The following is a 20,243-nucleotide window of genomic DNA, read 5'->3' as shown; positions in this document are numbered from 1 at the left end:
TCTGAGTTCACATCCGCAGAACCCGTGTAAAGATGGGCTCAGTGATGTGCGTCTGCGATTCCAATGCTTGTACACATCAGTATCCTGCCGACCTGGCTTATGAAGATTCGCAAACAAGACATCTTGTCTTAAATAAGTTCCAAGATGAGGACCGACACCAGAGGTTCCCCTGACCGACACTTCCCAACACCAGACACAGGCATGGAGAGAGAGAGAGAGAGAGAGAGAGAGAGAGAGAGAGAGAGAGAGAGAGAGGGAGGGAGGGAGGGAGGGAGGGAGGGAGGGAGGGAGGGAGGGAGGGAGGGAGGGAGGGAGGGAGGGAGAGAGAGAGAGACAGAGAGAGACAGAGAGAGAGACAGAGAGAGAGACACACAGAGAGAGAGACAGAGAGAGAGAGAACACACTGGTGTTAAGAAATCCTACATAATAAGCTCTAAAAACCCAGGGCACAAGCAGCGGGAACCGGGACTGCAATTTGAATGACAACTTGCTTCAAAGCATTTCCCAAGGTAATCCCTAAACCACAGCCGCAATTAACCAATCAGCTGGAGCTACGCTTTTAGATATGTCACTGCTGTTCACGGTTTGCTGCATTGACTTAGGGTAAAAGAATTATCTTTGCCAGTTCTCAGTTATTACAGGCTTTAGAAATTTTTCAGAAACCTACCAAATCATAATTCCAATACTAATACTTCATAAAGAGGAGTGAGCTATTTTAGTGAGTTCTTAGTCATTTTAGAGGGCGGCTTCGAGAAACTAATTGCAAGTAGAAATTTAAAAATGTATAATATCCCCTAAACTTTTTACTATTTTGTCATGTACAGATGCGTGACAAATCATAACCTTTAAATACATGAAAGCAAACTTACCCAAAGTATTTAAACAGTATGTCAAATAAAAATGTCAAAATCAGAGGTTAATTATAAGCAACCAGACTCACAACCACCAGTACAAACAGGGGAAAGGGAAGAAGGGATGATGTCCCATGACATCATTTGGCAGTATGTAGTTTGAAGGCTGAGAGCGCCTTCCAAATAACCATTGAAAATCCAGCTGGCAAATTACCCCTATTAAGCTTCGATCACTGAGTTTTAAAAGAGGAAAAAGCCCCTCTCCTTTAAGGCACATGTCTATACCACATGGAAAAATAAAAGCATCAGGGATGCATCTAACCTCTCACTACCCTGACAGCAACGGAAAGGTCAGAATTAGGTGGAAACTCGCCTCGGAGTCTGTTCAATCCGAAGGGAGAAAGGAGAAAAAAAGCGAAGAAGAGGGAAGCGCTGTCTCGGCGCCCCCGGGGCAGGTTTTCCATCCCTGTGGAAAGCCACCACGGCCGCCCTCCTGACATCTCTGCTCATCCATCAGATGATGCCGACCCTTCCAACAAAGTAGGGAACCAGACCCCAGAGAACAAGCAAACGCCCAGCGTCGGGCAGCGGACCGCACTCCCCGAGTGGGGCAGGCAGAGCTCCCAAGTGTTCGCGCTTGCCCTCGAGGCGCGCCTTCCTCGGTGTCCCCTCGCCAGGCCGTCCTCACCCGCCGCCCGGGCGCCCCCAGACCCCCGCCGCACCTACCGCGGCTGCGCCGGTCGACACGATGGGCGGCAGCTTCTCGCGCTCCGGCTCTTTCCCCTTTTTCTCCTCAGAGGCGGCCGCAGCCCCGGCCGGCGGAGCTCCGGGCGAGGGATCCCGAGCCGCCTCACTCATGTCGGCCCGGGCGGCTGGGGCGCGAGGCGGCGGCGGCGACGGCCGGACTGCAGCCGGGGCGGGCGCTGCTGCTGCCGCGGCCGCGAGAGGGCTCTGGGCCGCAGCTTCCAACCGCCGCCGCCACTCCGCCCCCGCCCGCCCGTCCGCCCGCGGCCCCGCGCGCGCGGTCCCGGCCCCCGCGCGCGCCTCCGGGGGCGTCCGGATATCGGCGCGCGCGCGCGTCCTGGACCGACCGCCGGGCTCCGCCGCCCCCGCGCGCGCCCCGCTCGCACGCTCGGCCGCGCGCCGCGCCGCGGGTCGTCTAGGGCTCGGGCCGGGGCCTGGCGTCAAGAGCGGGGACCCGCAGAGGAGGCGGTTTTGGGGGGAGGTGGGGGGGAGGACGCCGGGCCGCCATGTTGTTGGCGATCTGTCGCTTGAAACGAGGACCCCGGGACCGCGCGTTGGGGTCTCGTGGGAGGGTCTGGACTCGGGTGGGCGGCGGGCCGGCGGAGGATCGAACATGGACTTCGACCCCGACTTCCTTCCGCCGAGAGCGGTGGGCGAGCCGGGGACCTGGGACTTGGCTGGTGGCCTCTGGCCTTTGAACGCCCCCATGGAGCGCGCACGAAGCTGGCTCGGGGTCGCGAATGCCTCTTGACCGTCCCTGCTCTGCGGGTCCTCCAGACCCCGGGAGACTGCTTGTTTGGGCGCCTTTACGACTCAGCCTTTCCCAGTTCGTCCTGCTGTGACCTCATCCTACGGGAGAAGAGCCTAGGGTCGGGAGAGGACAATGCGGCACCGTGCTCCCCTCCCACACACACATCAGGGCAGGACGGCCAGGCCACACTTTCCATTTCTGAGCCGCGGTCCCTCATGACTGCCAATCCGCCTCTCCCTTCCCGTGCCCACGCGCCTACATTTCGCTCTCTTCCCCATCCTTCGTTCCCTCTTATGTCTTGTCCCCTTCCGTTTATAAGTTACAGATGGACATACCCAAATTGCTGAGTAATCCTTAATAAACCGCGTAATAAATTATGGGTAAGAACGTTGAAATTGAGTTTAAATAATGAATTGCTTTAAATCACGCTGTTAAAATATCCCCACCTCCACCACTGAAAGACGTAGACAATTTCCTTTCTCCTCGCCCCCTCCTTTTCCTTTTATCAGTCTGCTGGAATGGCAGAGACACCTGCTGATGGAGGGGCAGGCAGGAAGGAAGTATTCACTGTACCACTTACTAAAAATAGAGAATTTCTCGACATTGAGGTCTTGCGATTTTTAGTTGAGACTTCGTTATTTTATTCATGGTGAAGTTAATTTTCTAATCCAAGAATACTCAGCTCCAAATACAAGGAGCAAGAATATCTCTGAAGCAAACTCAAAGGGGGATTTGGAGGATGTCATTTTATATAATTCAGAGTCGACAGAACTAAATACTAAGTTCTTCATGGCATGGGGCCGGTGTTGAAGCCCAAAATTCGCAGCAAGCAATAATACGACTACGATAGTGCCTAGTATATTTCTTTTGAAATGATAAGTTTTGCATTCATTCATGGGAGGCTTTATAGTTTTAATATAGTTGCGATCACCAAACATTCCCTTATTAACAAGAGGTGTGGAATAAGCATGAGAAAGCAGTCAACACAAAGTATTTCAGTACTAATTGTCTTTAGAGCCAAGTGATGACGTAGGTATTACTTCGTGGCATCCTTTTCTATTTCCTTTTTCTTGAGTCTTTTGTTTCCAGACCTCTTAAGTCTCAGAAATGACCTAGGGAGAGAAACGACCATTTTCTCTTAGCGGGTCAGCATGTTGAAGACTGGCAAACACTGTACCGTACAAGATGTGCTGCGCTACCGTGTCTAGACAGACAGACTAAATACTGAAGCGGTGCTGGCTTATCTTTCCTATTGTCTACAACTAAATTTAGCAGTTTACTATTAAAGTACTTGGCTGAGAAACGAGTTGGATGCCATGCCTTATGCTGCCACTTTTCATGTGTGAGACAAAATAGAAGTGTGTCTGTACATCTAGTCACACCCAACAGAACAAAAATATTTAGATGTTGGCCAAACCTGGCAAGTCAGAAATGTTCATTTCTGCTGCATCAGGGGAGAGAAGTCCGTGGGGTTGGTTATTCACCCTTTACATAGAAAAGATAAGCAATATGTTCACTTTGTTTCCGCTCCCTACTAAATAGATACCTCTCAGTTTACCTGACCTAATGTCTCTTTCTTACAAGGCCTGGGTAGGAAATGGGAGGTAGACATGTGTGTGTGTTCTTGGTAAGCTAGAGGCTTGAAAGACAACTGCCACGAAAGACGCTATGTGTCCAGTTTGGGGTTGGGAGTCACACAGAATTCTGGCTGTTCTGTATAAATGCATACAGAAGATGCTTTTCAGCCACACCAAGTCAAGAACAAACTCATTGGCCTCAGAAGAAGTGGGGACCTTCCTAAGTCCAGATGCAACTGGGCTGCATTAATCGGGTTTCCCATCGGAATTTAGAAAGGTGACCTACCTGAAAGGGAATGGGGGAGGGGAGGGTGAAATGGGATTTTGAGGTGTAATTTTCAAAGAAGAATGTCAAAGATGGAGTTAGAAGGCAATGGAAAGTCGAACTTACAGAAAACTTCTACTTTAACCACACACCACACACAATAATAATAATGTGCTAAACAATAACAAGATTGGCTCTGGAAGAACATTTAAGAATGGTTCATAACCAGCCATTATGAAATCATCTGGTCTATTTTAAATTTTCCTTCAGTCTTATTTTTAAGTTTTGCCACACTGATTTATTCTGTGTGCCACATTGCGTATGTGGAGGTCAGAGATAATTTGTGGGAGTCAGTTCTATAGTGTGGGTTCCTGAGGATCCAGCTCAGGTGGCCAGGCTGAGCAGCAGGTGTCTTAATCCAGCAAGCCATCCCATTAGCCTTGCAACGTATTTTTTCCATCACTTTTTATTTTACATACTAACTACAGTTTCCCCTCCTTCTACCTACCTCCTACTCCCCCACCTACTCCTTCTCATCTCCCTTTAGAACGTAAGGCCTCCCATGGGAATCAACAAAGCACAGCGCATCAAGCTGAGTCAGGACCGAGCTCCTCGCCCCCTGCATCAAGGCTAAAACAAGGCATCCCACCATAGGGAATAGGTTCCAAAGAGCCAGCTCAGGAATCAGGAACAGGTCTTGGTCCCACTTCTACGGGCCTCATAAAAGACCAAGTTACAATTGTCACCCAGATCTTGTAACATCGTTTTAAAGACAGCATCTTCTTCATATTCCTGTTGAGTATTGTCCTGAAGTCATAAAGTTGGTAAATATACTTCTTTCAACCATGCTGACATACTTCCTTAGCTATAATGATTGTGACCTTTTGGAGGGGGAAAAAAACTAATCTATTCCATTACAGAAAAAAAGTAGAACATACTGGCTATGAACATGAAGCAAATAAGGAGAAAAGATCCTGTTCCACTATAGATATTCACTAAGACTTTAGGATATCTCCCATAACTATTTCTGCTTCCACACATAAAGACACGATCCTTCTTACTTGATTTTTAAAAAAAGGAAACAAAAATTCAAAACTGTACCCAGACACTGTACTAAACCTATGCAGCTTGTTCCCCTGGCAGCTTTAAATGGTGGGATAATAATGAGAGAAGAAAAGAATATGGAGTTGGGTGGGTAAGGAGATGGGGAGGATCTGGGGGAAGCTGGAGGACGGGGAAGAATATGGTCAAAATATGTCGTATGAAAAAATTAGAATAAGCCAGCGGTGTGGCACACGCCTTTAATCCCAGCACTTGGGAGGCAGAGGCAGGCGTATCTCTGTGAGTTCGAGGCCAGCCTGGTCTAGAAGAGCTAGTTCCAGGACAGGAACCAAAAAGCTACGGAGAAACCCTGTCTCAAAAAAAAATTAAAAAAAATTATAATAAAATGTATGAAACAGCCACCGATGGCAGTAGGGAGAGGGTTAGGAATGACTCATGGATGGAGGTCAGAAGGTGGAGGCCGGAGACGACAAAACTGGGGAGTGGCAAAGCTGCTTTTCTAGAAGTAGAAGATGGCTTGGCCCTTGCAATGGCTCTGGAATGGGTGAGTTGCATGATATAGGAATATGTTTCACATGTATGGAACTGTTTAGAAAGAACACAGTACAACAATTCAGAGCAAAGAGAGGATGGACTTTTTAACACGTGTACGGTGCTGCATAGACCCAAGACCGAGGAACGGAGTGGTGATACCACACTTGGCCCCTTACCACTGACTTTTCAGTGCCCTCAGCATCTTAAATCTCACTCTTCGCCTACCGCGGGTCTTGCCTTCAGTTTCTTCCCTACTCAAATTGCCACCAGAATGACCTCTTAAAGTTTATAGAACTCTTTGCTTAAAAACACGTTACTAGCCTCTCAAAGCCCTTACAATAGCAACCCAAACCCCCTGCTCTGGCATTCACCTGAATTCTTTGCAAACAAGGATTTCCAGATTGCCCTAATTAGAGTCCTTTTTCTTTCTGCTCCCAGAACACATTGTACATATTTACTTTGCATTCACAGACTGCATTGCGTCTTTGTTATTTGTTCCACAATAAATTCAAGGAGAAGAGGGAAGCACCATGACTAATGACTCCTCGAGCCCTGCAGGGAGCATACTATCTGGAGTGTGCTGTTGTGGTAACTCAATACGCTCAAATTAATAAAACAAGATGTTTCTTTAATGTAAAAGGGTACTGATATTGTTCCCAAAGAGGAATTAGAAAAGTACCCTGCAAGATAGGCTATGCTCACATAGAGGATTTGGTCCTGGTATTGTTACTTTTTCATTTTAAATTTTACTTACTCATTTTGGAAACAGGGTCTTGCTGTACAGCCCAAGCTGGTCCAGAACTCCCTTTGGAGACCAACATGGTCTCAAACCAAAGTCAGTTTCCCCGTATTTGCCTCTCAAACCTTGGGGTAACAGATATGTGCCACCCTGGTATTAAACACCTCCATTTTAAGAACAAGACCATCAAAAGAACTTTCCATGATGCTGGGAATGGTGCATATTTTACTGTTCCATGGAGCAGCCACTAATTGTGTTTCATATCTGAATGGTCATGTGTGACTGGTGGGCATCATCAGAATAGCTCTTGGGTGTTATCTCAGCTACAAAAGAGCCCCTCTAAATTAGTGGACCCTGTCTAAATAACCTCCACTCTAAGCCTTATTTTTCAGAGTGCATGCAAGCCAGTCTTCACCAAAGTAATGAATGCAGATCTACAGGCTCTGAGGTCAAGCCTAAGAAGCTAAATTATACTCCCTAACTTTTGGGATGTCTTTTAAGAAGTATACTGTTTCCACAGGAGTTTGAATTTATGGGTAATGCAAATTACATTTGACTGCATCTTATATTTGCCTAGGGCTATAGAGAAATGATCTAAACTGAAAAGATTAACAGCAAAAAAGTGTCAAGATGGCTATATATGTTCTCAAGTTGATTTTAAATGGCTTCTATAGGCACTTCTAAAGGAATGTTTGTCTACCTACACACATATTACACATTACTATTAAAGGATTCTCCTCAAATATCACATGTATAATTCTCCTAATTGTCTTACTTGTCTATAATTGATACTTCTAAATCTCAGAACTAATTTTACACTTGCCTTTTTACTTGCAAGAGATAAAAACAATAATAAAATAATAAATTATACATCAGAATTATCCTGTGCAGGATATTCTATTTACAATTTTTATGAGTTAAAACAATAACTATTCTAAGGTAGCAGAAGACATCAAAACAAATCAAGATGGCAGTCATTTTATTCACTCATCCTCTTGTCTTGTTAGAGATGCCCAATTAAAAGTGGTTTCGTCTCTGGTCTTTCTTTTAGCTAGTGGTGACCATGTGATATGATTCTGCTGAACGAAATGTATTTTAGGGGAAGTATTTGCCACTGTTTTCTGCCTGAAATGAGAATATAGTGTTTGGACATGGCACTATGCTATTAAGCAGAAGTCTGGAACATTCCTGAAACTGTAACTGCTATAGCAGCTATGCCTGCTTGTATTTGGATTTCTTGCTATTCAATTAATTCCTTACCTTGTTTAAATCCATGTTGAATGCCCCTTTCATCATTTGCGTTAAATATATTTCTGTTATTTTCAACATGTGTATGCATGTGTATGAAGACACACTTCACAAACACACATACACCCATAGACACATGCTCCACAAATACATATATACCACACACACACACACACACACACACACGTGTAGTGATATGTAAAGCAAAGGCTTTGTGTCTGACTTTAAGTGAAATGTATAGGAAAGCCTTTGTGTCTGGCTTTGAGTGAAGTGCTTCAGCAAAGTCTTTTTCTATGTTTGCTTTAATCAGCAGAGGCTGAGAAACTGTTTTGAGACCGTTTGAACCTTGAAGATTTGTTGTCTCTCTGGAGAATCTGCACTTGGTGTTACGTGAGAGCTTGCAGCTGCCCTGATCTTGGTCCTAAGACATTTCTGAGAAACCTAGCTAGCCATAATCAAAAGGGACTGAGATGTGTGTGGGCTGTCTGCTCTCCAGGCAGTAAGAGCAAGGTAACTTTGGTAGCTGGAACTTTTCTTAGCCCCAATTAACATTGTCTACATTTGGATAAAGTAACTGGAGTGAGGTAGCTGGGTATCAGTCTTTCCCAAGAAGGCTGAACCCTTCTGCTTCTTTATAAAAGGGAGGCTTAGCATCTTGGTGAGCTTCTCTCTCTACTGTGGCACCTACAACAGACATCAAGCAAAACACACGCACACGTGTATACATGCACACACATACATACATATACACTCTCCACATACACACATATATACACACTCCACCAACACATAGGTTTCTAAATTTTGTCTTAATTCACCCAACCATTCAGTTAGTTGAATTTTAACTGATAGAACTTGCATCATGTGATGTCTCTAATTGAAGAAAATATCTTAATCTTACTGTTAGAGCTCAGGAAATCTAACAACCTTGATAAATCAGCAAACTTTCTTCTTCAGAGTAAGAAAAGATGCCCATGGATTTAACTCCCTGCATTGGAAACAATAAGCTGTGAAAATTGCCTTTAGCTCTGTCTCTTCTAATTTTTTAACTAGATTGCTCTTTGAGTTAATTTCCTTACACTTGAATGAGTGTTGCAGAAAAAAAAAAAAAAAACGAGGAAGCATGCAAAAGGGCTTTGTGAGCTATAATGAATTTTAGTAACTGTAACTTGATGCTCACTGCTGGGTACCAGAGACTGTGCTCAGCAGTTTTGTGGATTGGCATCTGTTTTCTTCTCAGAAATCCACTTTAATGGGTGTTGTAGAATAGGACTTCTTCCATTTTATGGATGAGAGAACTAGGGAATCATATTTGGTATACTGTTTGCTCAGAGCCATCTTTTTCCTCTCCTCGTCTACTGAAGGATAATGTATTGAGGTAAGGTCGACAAATAATCACGAAGATTTAAGATATATAATATGATGTTTTCACACACACACACACACACACACACTTGCTGTGAAGAGACACCATCACCATGGCAACTCTTACATAGGAAAATATTTAATTGGGGCTGGTTTACAGTTTCAGAGGTTTGGGCCATTATCATCATGCTGAGAAGCATGGCGACATGCAGGCAGACATGGTGCTGGAGAAGGAGCTGAGAGTTCTACATCTGGATCTGCAGGCAGCAGGAAGAGACTGCCACATTGGTCAGAGTTTGAGCATATGAGACCTCAAAGCCTGCCACCACAGTGATGTACTTCCTCCAACAAGGCCACACCTACTCCCAAAAAGGCCACACCTCCTAATAATGCCAGTCTCCAGGGACCAAGCATCCAAACACATGAGTCTATGTGGGTCATTCCTTTTCCCAAAACCACCACAGGGTCTTTACAATTTTAAACATATACACACCAAATACAGACATCACCGATTTAATCCAACACAAAAATAGTGAGTGACTTCATTAACCCACTCTTACCAATAGCCAGGTCATTCTAACAAATATTAACAGAGAAATGGGAATTCAATGATGTTGTTGCTCATACTGACCCAGTAAACATCTACAGAATGGTCTACCCAAACACTACAGAATATACATTCTTTGTGATAATGCAAAGAACTGATCTTAAACTACATCATATAATAAGACATAAATCATGTATTAACAAATATACAAAATTGGAATACTGTCTTATATTCTTTCTGATCAGAATGGAATAAAACCAGAAAGCAACAGCAGGAGAAACTACAGAACACACAGAGACTCATGAAGATTAAAGAACACACTACTGAATGATGAATGGGTCATCAAATAAAGCATGAAGGAAATTTTAAAATATTTCTTGGAGGGCTGGAGAGATGGCTCAGTGGTTAAGAGCATTGCCTGCTCTTCCAAAGGTCCTGAGTTCAATTCCCGGCAACCACATGGTGGCTCACAACCATCTGTAAAGAGGTCTGGTACCCTCTTCTGGCCTGCAGACATGCACACAGACAGAATATTGTATACTAAATAAATATTTAAAAAAATATTTCTTGGAACCAAATGATAATGAAATCATGACACCCAAATCTATGGATTCAATTATAGCAGTCTTAAGAGGGAAGCTAACATTTTTTTTAAAAAAATCAGATCTTAAATAAATAATAAAGCCTTTAAAGGCCTTGGAAGAACAAAAACAAATCATAACCCCAAACCAGTAAACAGAAAGAAGGAATTAAAATCATAGGCAATTTCAATGAAATGAAAATTTATAATACAAAGAATCAATGAAACAAAGAATTGGTTTATTAAATAGACAAAAAGATAGGCAAACTCTTACCCAAAATAATCAAAAGGAGAGAGGGGAAAAAACACAAATTAGTTATGTTAGAGATGAAAAGAAATGTAACAGAAAACCATGGGACATATTTTTAAAATTTATATTTCTTCAAATCTAGAAATGGATTAATTTTCTACCAAAATTCAACAAATGTAAGATAAATTAATTAAGCAAATATATAACAAGCAATGTGAAGTAATAATTAAAACATCTCCCAACCAAAAGAAGTCCGGGCTCAGATGGAGTCAAGCTGAATTTATCTGCCATGTAAAGAACTTCAGGCTGGAGAGCTGGCTCAGTGCTCAAGAGCACATCCTACTCCTACAGAGGCCTTGGGTTTGGATTCCAACATCCAAGGCAGGTGTCTTACAGTTGCTGATAACTCCATCTCCAGGTAATCTGACACCTTCAGGACCTACACACACACACTTAAAAACTGAAGACCTAACAGCAGTCCTCTCAAATGATTCCATGGAACAGGAAAATATATAACTTTTTTTTATAAAGCCACTATTACCTTGATATCAGATTAGATAAAGACACAGCTACAAAATACATCAATCTCCCTGATAATCATAGATGTAAAATTTCTCAATAAAATATTTGCAAACTAAATACATGAACACATCAAAAAGATCATTCACCATGAACAGTGTGTCATCATTTTAGAGATCCAGGAATGGTTTAACATATGCAAAACAGCTGGGCGATGGTGGCACATGCCTTTAATCCCAGCACTCAGGAGGCAGAGGCAGGTGGATCTCTGTGAGTTCAAGGCCAGCCTGTTCTACAAGAGCTAGTTTAGGACAGGCTCCAAAGCTACAGAGAAACCCTGTCTCAAAAAAATAAAACCAAACCAAAATATGCTGGGTTCTCTGGCAGAAAGAGCAGTGGCGGGGGGTGGGGGGTGGTGGGGAACAGAGCTGGACCCGTTGGACTCTCCCTGGGGCTGAACGGGATAGTGAGTGTTGTGACTCAGCCCTCCCCACTGAGCACCAGGGAGAAACACACACACTGAGTCAGTGTGATAGATCAGTTTGAGTTCCTCAAAGCAGGAACTCATTTAATGGTATCAAGCAGGGACTTATATAGGGCTGTGAGATGATAGATAGATAGATAGATAGATAGATAGATAGATAGATAGATAGATAGATAGATAGATAGATAGATGATAGATAGATGGATGATAGATAGAAGATAGAAGATAGATATATAGATGATAGATAGATAGATGATGGATAGATGATAGATAGATAGATAGATAGATAGAAGATAGATAGATAGATAGATAGATAGATAGATAGATAGATAGATAGATAGATAGATGATAATCAATCTTGGAATTAACCTAACCAAAGAAGTAAAAGACCTCTAAAATGAAAATATCAAAATATTAAAGAAATAAACTGGAGAAAACACTAGAAGATAGAAAACCTCAGTTGCTCATGGATTATTTCACTTAACATGATAATTTTCCACCCATTTTTCCTGTGACAAACTTTCATTCTTCTTCATAGCTAAACAAAAACCCACCCTGTATGCATACCATAATGTTTTATTTATTCATCTTTTGATGGAGTCTGCTGACTCCGACCCTTGATATTGCGAATGGTGCTAGAATAAGAATAAACACTGATGCTTCACCTCGTGTTCTCTGAGAGTGTGAGTTACACCTGTGTGGCCAAGGAGTGTGGGAAGAAGAGCGGGCACTGTGGAGTCTTCCTCAAATTGGTTTCTCCTCATCTCACATGCCCTCCTGCCAGGTTCTCCCTGCATTTTAGGGAAAGATGTCTCCATGTCTCATGTTAAATGTGGGCATGCTACTACTCATGGTCCATCAGTGACAGTTCCTCTTTTATCCACAATGATTAGTTCTGGGATGGGGGCTTGACCCACCTCAAGTTAGCAAGAGGTAAGGAAGTCTTTTCAGAGAACACTGCTTTGCACGGAGAACTTGCAGGAACAATCTCTCTCTGTCTCTCTCTCTCCCTTTCTCTTCCACCCCCTCTGTCTCTCTGCCTCTGTTCCTCCCCCATTCCCTCCTGCTCTCATATGGTGGATGTTCTGAAGGAATAAGCTCAAGGGTGACAAGCAAGGGAGAAAATAAACTGGGTTTTCTCGTGCTCTTGATGACCTGCGGAACTTGATTAATGACATCTTCCTCATAAGAAGCGGTGTATGCTTCTGTCATTATTATGTATAGTGAACTAAGTCTTAGTTGGTATGATAACTTTGGGGGCAGTAAACATATTGTTTTAATAAGTGTTATAGGTGACTCTGGATTGGGTGGCAGTGGCCTTAGAGCCACATTTTCAGAGAACAAGGGTATTTGCTTCATTAACTTAGTTCTCCAAACTTTTAAGTAAAGTATGTAGGTTAACAAGAGTTTAACTGAATCACATTTAATGAACTGTATTTTGACAGCCTAAGTCATTTGTCTACAACACATCTGCCAAAGATAAATGCTCTTGAAACTTAAAAATCATACATTTTCTGCCTTGCCGTCATAAACGATTTCATTGCAGCAACAATGACACCAATTTTATGCCTTTTATATAGCGAAGTAGAGAAAATGGGTCTTAAGTAGTCATTACCCAGTAAAAGAGGAGCTGTCACCCCAAATAGTCAACAGTCAGAGCAGAGAACCTTAAACAAAACCAGCAGCTCTTATATTCTCCCTCTACACAAGTAAAAAGGGCTGCAGAAAATTGGGAGGCATTGTTGTGATTTTCAGATATCAATCAATCCGATCTATCTATATTCTGCTGATGAGTTCCTGAAATGCCAGCTGAACACGGACAGAAGGCTGTGAGATGGCCTCGTGGGTAAAGATGCCTGCTGTCCAGCCTAAAGAGTTGAGTTCAAACTCCAGCATGCACAGGGTTGTCTGTATGTGTCTGTGTGTGCACATATGGTATATCCACACTTGTTTTTGTGGGTGTGTGTACCTCTGAATGCATGTTGAAGCCAGAAAAGGACACCAGTGTTCTCCATCACTCTCTGACTAGTCTTTTGAGGCAGGGTCTCTCCCTGAACTTGGTGCTCATGTTTTCTTGGCTAGACTGATCCTCCTGTCTGTGGGGACAGCAGAGCTCGGGTTACAGGCATGCATCAGATGCCTAGCATGTTGTGTGGATACTGGAGTTAAACCCCAGCTGGCCTCATGGTTAGCCAGTGTGTGCTACTGAATGCTGGCCCACCTTTATAGCCCCAGCTGGCCCCATGGTTAGCCAGTGTGTGCTACTGACTGCTGACCCACCTTTACAGCCCCAGCAACAACTTCTCCTCGGGACTAATGGACCTCCATATACCTGGAATACTGCTGGAAGGTACTTCTTGATTTAGGGGGTAGGGGTTGGGGCAGCATGCAAGCTTCCCACCTTCAGTTAATCCTTCCAGGAAATACCCTTACAGTCCTACCCAGAGGGATGTCTCTTAGTTTATCCTAGATCCAATCAGGTTGACAACCAAGATTAACATCACAAAGATGTCCAGTGTTATTAATATTTTGCTTACTTAAGAAGATGGTATTTGGGGTAGGAGAGATGCCACAGTGGTTAAAAGCACTGACTGCTCTTTCATAGAACCTAGGTTCGATTTCCAGCAAACAGAGCAGCTCATAGGAGATCCCACACCCTCTTCTGGCCTCCACAGGCACCAGGTCTGCATATAGTATTCAGACATATATGCAGGCAAAACACTATGCACATAGAATAAAAATAAATAAATCTTTTAAAAAGATGATATTTTTTAAGGTTAAGACATGAAAGAGAAGGATAAAAATAATCTTCGAATGGTTTCTGGATCATTCCAACTCGAATTTTTAGAAGGACCTTAATTCCATTAAATAAATTAATCAAATATTAATGATTTTAAATAATTCTAAAACCTTTATCCATGGCAGGGGCCTGGAATCCTCCTGTGTGGGCACAAAGGTCTCTAAATGACTTATTCTTCACAGCACACACCAAGGTAGGATGAGTTTCTAACTGGTCCCCAAACATGTCACATCTTCTTACTAGACCCTGTAAAGTGATGAGCCCCCGCCCTGTGACTGCGTTACAGTTTGGAGTATAATTGACTCAGGGTAGAGAGAGTGCCCGGGCAATCCTATCCAAACACAGGGGGCTTGGACACTGGAAACTGGCTGGCAGAAATCAGAGACTCACAGTATGAGAAGGGGTCCATGTGCCATTGGTGCCTAGACGATGGAAGCGGGGGCACAAAAGGCCAAATGGAAGCCGCTTTTAAAGAGCTGAGGAAGGTCTCTGGACAAAGCAAGGATCTCAGCCTTGGATTCTGTCAGCAGCGCTCAGTCAGTAGCCTCCTTGACCTGAGCCTTGTAGACTCTCAGAGAATTCAGTCAGGTCTGTCTCGACATCTGGCCAATAGAATCGTGAACTCATACACGACTGCTGTTAAGTGGTTAAATTTGTCCCATTTTTATATGTTTCTGTGAATCTGTGAGAAGTGTGTGTGTGTGTGTGTGTGTGTGTGTGAGAGAGAGAGAGAGAGAGAGAGAGAGAGAGAGAGAGAGAGAGAGAATTATGCACACACACTCCTGCACATGCAGAATCAGAAGACGATGTCAGCTGTCCTACCCCATCACTCTTCATCTTGGTTTCTTGACACAGAGTCTGACATCGAAGCTGAAGCTGGCCTAGATAGCAGGAAGCCTCAATAATCCTTGAGCCTCTGCTACCCACAGCACTGGAGTTACAGGCATGTGTGGTCATGCCCGGATTTGTATGTGAGCTTTGGGGATTTGAGTTTATGTTGTACAGCAAGTACTCTTACCCACGGAGCCATCTCCTCAGCATTGTCCTAATTTTGACACCACAATAGAAAACTAATGTAGTCAAGAAAATTGTGAACAGAATATTCAAAGTAAGGGGACCTGAGAACCGCCATTTACAGGATCATTACACAAAGTGGTGGGGAGTAGATACTGGAGATTGTGTTAAACACAAGCTATTTCTAAACCTGTGTGTGTGTGTGTGTGTATGTGTGTCTGGTTTTGCCTATATGTGTCTGTGCACTACTTTGCATGCCTGGTACCCATGGAAGCCAAAAGAGGATGTCAAATCTTCTAGAACTGAGGTTAGAGATGGTTATGAGCTGCCATGTGAGTGCTAGGAATCAAACTTGGGTCATGCTCTTAACCACTGAGCCATTTCTCCAGACCTTATTTCAAAACTTTCAAAGTTCTGCATTAAGTTGCACAAGTGTTGGAGACCAGCTTCAACAAAAATACCACTTACCAGGGTAGGGGCATGAGGATCAGAAAAGTTAGTGAAAAGAACAAAGACACGAGTGAAAATAACAAAGAGAAGCATAGGGTAGTACCGGGAGGGAGTTCCAGTGAATACTGAAATCTGCCAGCATTTAATTTTGCATACACTTTTATGTCCCAATACGAGGGGAAAAGGTAAAAGACTGCTTTAACATGATACTATGGACAACTAGAACAATTACTTGCTTCAACACTTTGAGCCATCAAGCCATTAATCCATGAGAAAAGCATTCTGTTGTGTAGGCAGTAAACCCACCCTGCAACAAGTATCCTGAAGGTCAAGCCTTCTATTTCAAAGGAAGGAGCAGAAGTATGCTTGAATATCCTGACCATTGGTCAGGGTGGAGTGGATCTACCTCTGTGGCCATCTGAATGTCAAAAAGACCACGTGACCACACCCTAGGTCAGGGTGTGTAGTCACACGGTTGTCAACAGCTTTGAACAAGCTCAAACTCTCTGACCATCAGACAAGGTGGAAAAGGGCTCACATTTTGGGGCCTCCACACACAAGTATTGCCAAGTGGAGCCAGAAGCTTTCTCTGACTTGCCCAGTCCTGTTGGACCAGTTTCTCTCCCACTCACCAGTCCCTGCAGCTGCTTATAAAATAATCATTCAGAAACTTAATATTAATTATAATCGTTTGGCCGATGATTCAGGCTACCAATGGCTCGCTCTTACATTCGAATCAACCCGTTTCTAAGTGTGTATCATCATGTGGCTTCACGGCCTTACCTGTTCTCTAGTACATCTTACTGCTCCATGACTCACTGGCTTCTCCCTCACCCCTGCCCTTCTCCCTATATTCAGTTTGGCTTTCCCACCTAGCTATATTCTGCCCCGCCATAGGCTAAAGCTGCTTTTATTCATCAATCAATGAAAGCAACACATATTCACAGCGTAGAGAAGGACATCCCACATCAGCCAAGTGCTGCTGCACAGGCTCACTGCATCCTGACATATTGTGTGTGTGTGTGTGTTTGTTTTCATCTCTTCTGGAACGCCAACACCACTCGGGCAGCAACCATTGCTCCTTTGTTCACCCTATGTCAGTGCCAAGAGCAGAGCTTGATTCCCAGTAGGCACTTAATGAACCTTTATAGAATAAACAAATAAATTATTAGGGCTAGAATTATATCAGCCAGTATTAAAGCAACACTCAGCTGCTGGCAATTATTTGTGCTTGAATACTTTAGAAAGATTATAATAAGCATCTTCGAATGTGCAAATAGAGTTAAATTGGTGAAAACATTTAGAATATAGATCCTGGGTGTGGTGATGCAAGTCTTTAGTCCTAGCACTGGGGAGACAGAGGCAGGTGGATCTCTGTGAGTTCCAGGCCATCCTGGTCTGACATAGTGAGTTCCAGAACAGTCATGGCTACCTAGGGAGACCATGTTTTGAAAACAAAAACAATCAAAAACAAAACTAAAAGGCTTTATATAAAATTATAAAAGGGACATTATCAATTTTAAATATATGTTCTTGTTTATCCTCTCTAAAACTAAAGATGAGGGAACTGGAGGTTAGTAAGGTTGAATAATAGGTATGTAACTGTGAATTTAATTGTGATGTTAGTTCTAAATGTTCATCAATTTTTCAATCATGTAAGAACCCGTCCACGTTTAGAAGTGGTGAGTACAGCTCCTAAATCAAATGATGTAGAAACAAACTAGAACAAACAGAAACCAAACAGGCTTCAAATTCATAGTAGCTATAAAATAAATTCACTTCCAACCTATTCAGTGAAGAAAGAGACTATAGTTTTACCAGGAATTTACTCTTTGGGTTATAAATATGAACAAACATGACTGGCCGTGCAGGGCTTTCAGCCCTGAGGGGCGCTGAGTCATGTAAGTCCAATACAAAGACTAGAGCGGAAGGTCTTGTCTGAAAGGTCAAAGCAAGGAACCATGGGAGCGAAACTGACGGAGATCAAAGTTTGTGCGGGTTTTTGTCTTGCTTTTTGTTTTTTTGGAAGGTTGAGCAGAGGTCTCTAGGTCAAGTATAGAAGTCTCATCAGGCGTCATGGCAATGGGGGTAGAGATGACTCCACCAGAAAACTCTCTCTCTCTCTCTCTCTCTCTCTCTCTCTCTCTCTCTCTCTCTCTCTCTGGTCTTAGGGACTGAACTCACATCCTATGTGTGCTGAGCATATGGCAAGCATTTGTCCACTGAACTATGCCTCAAGTCCTGCCTCAGAGATAAATACATAGAACCTTTCTAGGCTCAAAGTCCTGTTTCGTTAATACTTTCTCAGGACTCACGGATGCTTGGGCCCGTGTATGTCAGTTTTTCATAAACATAGTGAAGAATATCGTGGAGGACCAAACATTTTGAAAGGGTTAAAGATATACAACGGACATTATCAGTTCGTTGCTTCCTTTGTGAGGGGTATACAGAGTACCCAGTTGAGAGGTAGCTTCTCTCCAGGGCAGGGAATTAATCCCTAGGTTTTTTGATGCTCTGACAAGCCTCCGTTTGAAATGTTCTTTTTACATCCTGAAAAGTCTTGTTAAATATAGAACTGATGAAAATGTACAGTGAAATACACAAAGAATGGGAAATAAGAGTTTTTAAAAAGCTGGGTTTGTGATTCTCCTAGAACCGATTAGTGCTGTATAGTACTTTGGATTACATTGCCCTCTAGTGGCAGCTTGAGGTTATTAGGCGTAAAACTCGTTTCCCTTTCTATGCAACATTTGAGCATTTATTGAATGTTTCACGCCGAGGCGTCACTGAAGAAGCTCAGATGACGAAGACTCTTGTCCATTTCTTGGTCTAACAAAATCTTCTTTTTGTCATAGCACAGTGTGAGAAAGAAACCAAAGCAGTAGGTACAAAGACAGAGGAGTACTTTGATGGAGGACTTTCAAAACATGTTACATTTTAAAAAATTATTTTAAAAGACTTATTTTGCTGCTCATTGTGTGTGCATACGTGCATGTGTGCATGCGTATGTGTTTGTCCACAGAAACCAGAAAAGGATGCCAGATCTTTCGGATCCAGAGTTACAGGCAAGTGTTGGCCACCCAGCCTGGGTACAGGGAACTGAACCCAGGTCCTCCTCAAAAACAGGAAGTGTGCTGTCTACCGAGACATCTCTCTGCCCTTTGAACATGTTATATTTGAAAAGCACTTTGTAAAAACACATGGGTGTTTCCTAAGGGTGTTTGTGAGTGTGTGCACACACATATGTGTGTGTTGTTCTAGGATGAAGGAGAAAGCATCCTGAGTCGGGGATACCAGTCAGCAACATGCATGGCGCGCCTTACAGTCAGGGGTCTTTCGTGTGACTTTCACAGTATGCCTAAGCCCAGTGTTGTCATCCTGATTCCCCAGTACACCCACAAAATACAAACTACGTGCACGTTATATATTAGAAAGGCCGGGACAGACAGATGAAACAGCATCTTCTTCAGTCACTTGCTGTGTGACACTGGCAAGGGTCCTGGTCTCTCTGACCTCCATTTTCTCATATGTGAAAAGAGATATTAACGCTCATCTCCAGGACTTCTGGAGGGATTAATAGAATGTATGGAGAAAAAAGTTTGAGACCAATAAAGTATTCCTAAAAGATGATCCCCTCCCCACTCCGCTCACTCTTTGAAGCAAGCCTAGCTGCAGCACACTGCCACTCAAAGGGAAGAACAACTGAACAACCGCTATGCGCATTCCATTTTGCCCAAAGAACCTTACATCTAGAAAGGGCTCTAGCATCTGAGACTTCACAGCTTCTGCCTCATTTCCTTGACTTCTCAGGCAAGCCAGATGTCAGGGCATCCTAACATCTCCTCCCACCATTTACTGAGGCTCTGCTCCATGTCAAGCAGAGCCCGGGGCTGCACGCCCTCTGCTTAGGTGGGAAGAGGCAAGCGATGCTGCCGGCTACCCCTCAAGTAGCTAGTACCCTGGTCCAGACGAGAGGAGCGTGGTGCATGAGCCTGAGAGGTGGGGAGGATGAGGGAATGCATCTTTCCTAGGAGAGGGATGGGATTACCAATATTCCCAACGTCAGAAGACTAAGTATACATCTGTGATCAAATGGGTCTTCAAGGTCATCACATCTCACCCGGGTTCGTTCCTTCCTACTTAGTCTGAGGTAAATAAATGTGTTCCATAGCCCAGGCAACTGGAGTGTCTTTAAGACATTGCCTCTCTCTAAAGTAACTTCGCTATGTTCCAGCTGAGGATGAAACACAAACATTAGTTGAATCAGCAGTGTGAGTTAGAGAAGGAATAATTGTTGCTGGAGGTGCTGCAGACACATGCTTCATATGGACGGGTGTTTCCTATCATAGGAAGTGCAAAGAAATGAGTACATTTCCTAGATCACAAACCTTTCTGTTGTTATTATATCATCATCATCATCATCATCATTCCTGTTTGTGTATTCACATTGCCACAGCACCAAG

At 43.5% G+C, this 20,243-nt stretch overlaps 1 protein-coding gene across 1 annotated transcript in view; it reads right to left on the bottom strand.

The window, feature by feature from the left end:
• Window positions 1–1,870, bottom strand: part of Hectd2 (HECT domain E3 ubiquitin protein ligase 2) — a 60,587-nt gene extending 58,717 nt beyond the window's left edge. The window contains exon 1 of the mRNA XM_075973911.1: window positions 1,578–1,870. Coding sequence (XP_075830026.1) covers window positions 1,578–1,709 — 132 coding nt within the window. The 5' untranslated portion in view covers window positions 1,710–1,870. The remainder of the gene's footprint in view (window positions 1–1,577) is intronic.
• Window positions 1,871–20,243: the final 18,373 nt, after the last annotated feature.

Source organism: Microtus pennsylvanicus, chromosome 5 (assembly GCF_037038515.1).
Source record: "Microtus pennsylvanicus isolate mMicPen1 chromosome 5, mMicPen1.hap1, whole genome shotgun sequence".
NCBI lineage: Eukaryota > Metazoa > Chordata > Mammalia > Rodentia > Cricetidae > Microtus > Microtus pennsylvanicus.
Note: the sequence above shows the minus strand (reverse complement) of the source record. Positions and strands in the feature narration are given on the sequence as shown.